The 2,172-nt window shown below is 57.3% G+C and overlaps 1 protein-coding gene across 1 annotated transcript in view; it reads left to right on the forward strand.

Annotated features, from left to right (window-relative positions):
* Nucleotides 1–302: 302 nt before the first annotated feature.
* Nucleotides 303–2,172, forward strand: part of VDAG_05525 (serine/threonine-protein kinase MST20) — a gene marked incomplete at both ends in the record, with an annotated part of 2,415 nt that continues 545 nt past the window's right edge. The window contains 4 exons of the mRNA XM_009652420.1: nucleotides 303–533; nucleotides 590–836; nucleotides 897–1,982; nucleotides 2,034–2,136. Of these exons, the coding sequence (XP_009650715.1) occupies nucleotides 303–533; nucleotides 590–836; nucleotides 897–1,982; nucleotides 2,034–2,136 (1,667 nt within the window). The remainder of the gene's footprint in view (nucleotides 534–589; nucleotides 837–896; nucleotides 1,983–2,033; nucleotides 2,137–2,172) is intronic.

The following is a 2,172-nucleotide window of genomic DNA, read 5'->3' on the forward strand; positions in this document are numbered from 1 at the left end:
ACTACCTCAAGGGTCAATTTACACCGAGTTCCTATTACAACCCTGCCGCCGCTCGTCATATCGATCGCTCGTCTGATCCAAACGATCGCATCCCCCGGGAATCTGACGAGTTCATCGGCGCCCCGTTTGACGGCGCTGCCATCCTAAACCGCATCGAACAGACCAAGTCCCCGGGCGGACAGCACGCCCACGCCTTCCACCGGCCTCACGTCCCCCCGCCTCTTATCAAGTCTAAGACAGACATCCGCGGCATGAGCCCGGCCCTCCGACAATCAGCAAGCTTCACCTCGGCCGATCCCATCATGTCCGAGAAACTGCAGGCAAGTCGGGCGATGGACCAACAAGTCGTCACCCCCAAAAGATTCTCAGACGAAGCAAAGGAGCCCAGGGTGGGCGTCCTTCGCAAAAAGTCGGGCTTCTCTGGTTTTGTCAACAGTCTCGTTGGGTCTCAGAAGAAACCCATCATCTCCGCTCCCGAAAATCCCGTCCATGTCACGCATGTGGGCTATGATAGCACAACCGGGCAGTTCACCGTACGTTACCACCTCTATCTTGTACCCGCTCAGCTGGCGATGTTAACAGCATGCAGGGTCTCCCGAAAGAATGGCAGCGACTCATCAACGAGAGTGGCATCCCCGAAAAGGAGAGGCGAGAGAACCCCCAAACTATGGTGGATATCCTCAACTTCTACAAGGAGACGACAGAACGACCGCCTGAAGACCAGGTCCTGGACAAATTCCACGATGCGCGTGCCCCCGCATATGGCCAATACGCCGCCAGTCCCGGCCCGGGAAGTGCATTGTCGCCAGGCGCGTATCCGACAGCGAATTATATGGGTATGTCACCGCCGAATTCTCCTCTTCCAAGTCCTAGATTTCCAACTGTCAACCATGAAGGATCCTTCGAAAACCCCAGGCAGCCGCCTCCCGTACCCGGTCGCGGGCTCGGTCCGGGCAAGGACGTCAACATGATGCCTAGCCGGCCTGCACCAAGGCCACCGGTGAGCTTAACGTCGCGCGTTGCAACCCAAGCACCGCAGACAGCCAAGGACTCAGGCATCGGCATGGCCCAGGCGGCAGAGGACCTACCGGCCGCCGCCTACGTTCCTCCCAAAGAACACACCTCGATGCTACCCGAGGAGCACCGATCGAGATCACGATCAAACTCCAAGATCAATGGGACTTCGCCGCTCATGCCCTCCACGCCGCAGCCACAGGGGCTCGCATCTCCGCCACCATCAGCGCAAGCCATGGCGTACCAGCAGCAGCTACTGCAACAACAGCAGGAGCAGGCCTTGGCTCAGGCGCAAGCTGCCATGTCTGGCCAGGTTGGGCGTGCCCCTAGCAAACGACAACCTCCGAGTCTCCAGCAGCCCATCCAGAGCCCTCAAGCCGCTCAACAGCAATATCCTCAAGCCGCTGGCGCACCTGGTCCTCAGGGTCAACAGCGATCGAATGTCGGCATTCCTGGCCAGCCAGGCTCAAGACCGCGCCACCGAGCCCGACCCAGCAACGGTATTGATATTGTGGCCGCCCTGAAGCGCATCTGTACCGATGGGGACCCGCGCGAGGTGTACCGCAGCCTTAACAAGATTGGCCAGGGCGCTTCTGGTGGTGTCTTTACCGGACACGAGCGCGGTACGAACCGCCTTGTCGCCATCAAGCAGATGAACTTGGAACAACAGCCCAAGAAGGACCTAATCATTAACGAGATTTTGGTTATGAAGGAAAGTTCGCATCCCAACATCGTTAACTTCATCGACAGCTATCTTGCTGGCGGCGAACTTTGGGTCGTCATGGAATATATGGAGGGAGGAAGTTTGACCGATGTTGTTACGTTCAACATGATGACGGAGGGACAGATCGCCTCGGTGTGCAGGGAGACATTGAAGGGTCTTCAACACCTGCACTCAAAGGGCGTTATCCACCGCGACATCAAGTCGGACAACATCCTCCTCTCCCTCGAGGGCAACATCAAGCTGAGTAAGTTTTGAATTTCGTCGCCAGGATCCTTCATGTACTCATTCTCTACAGCTGATTTCGGTTTCTGCGCCACTATCAATGAGGCTCAGAACAAGCGGACAACCATGGTCGGCACTCCTTACTGGATGGCTCCCGAGGTCGTTACCAGGAAAGAGTACGGACGCAGGTCGACATTTGTCGCTCGGCATCA

Source organism: Verticillium dahliae, genomic scaffold, assembly GCF_000150675.1.
Source record: "Verticillium dahliae VdLs.17 supercont1.10 genomic scaffold, whole genome shotgun sequence".
NCBI classification, from domain to species: domain Eukaryota; kingdom Fungi; phylum Ascomycota; class Sordariomycetes; order Glomerellales; family Plectosphaerellaceae; genus Verticillium; species Verticillium dahliae.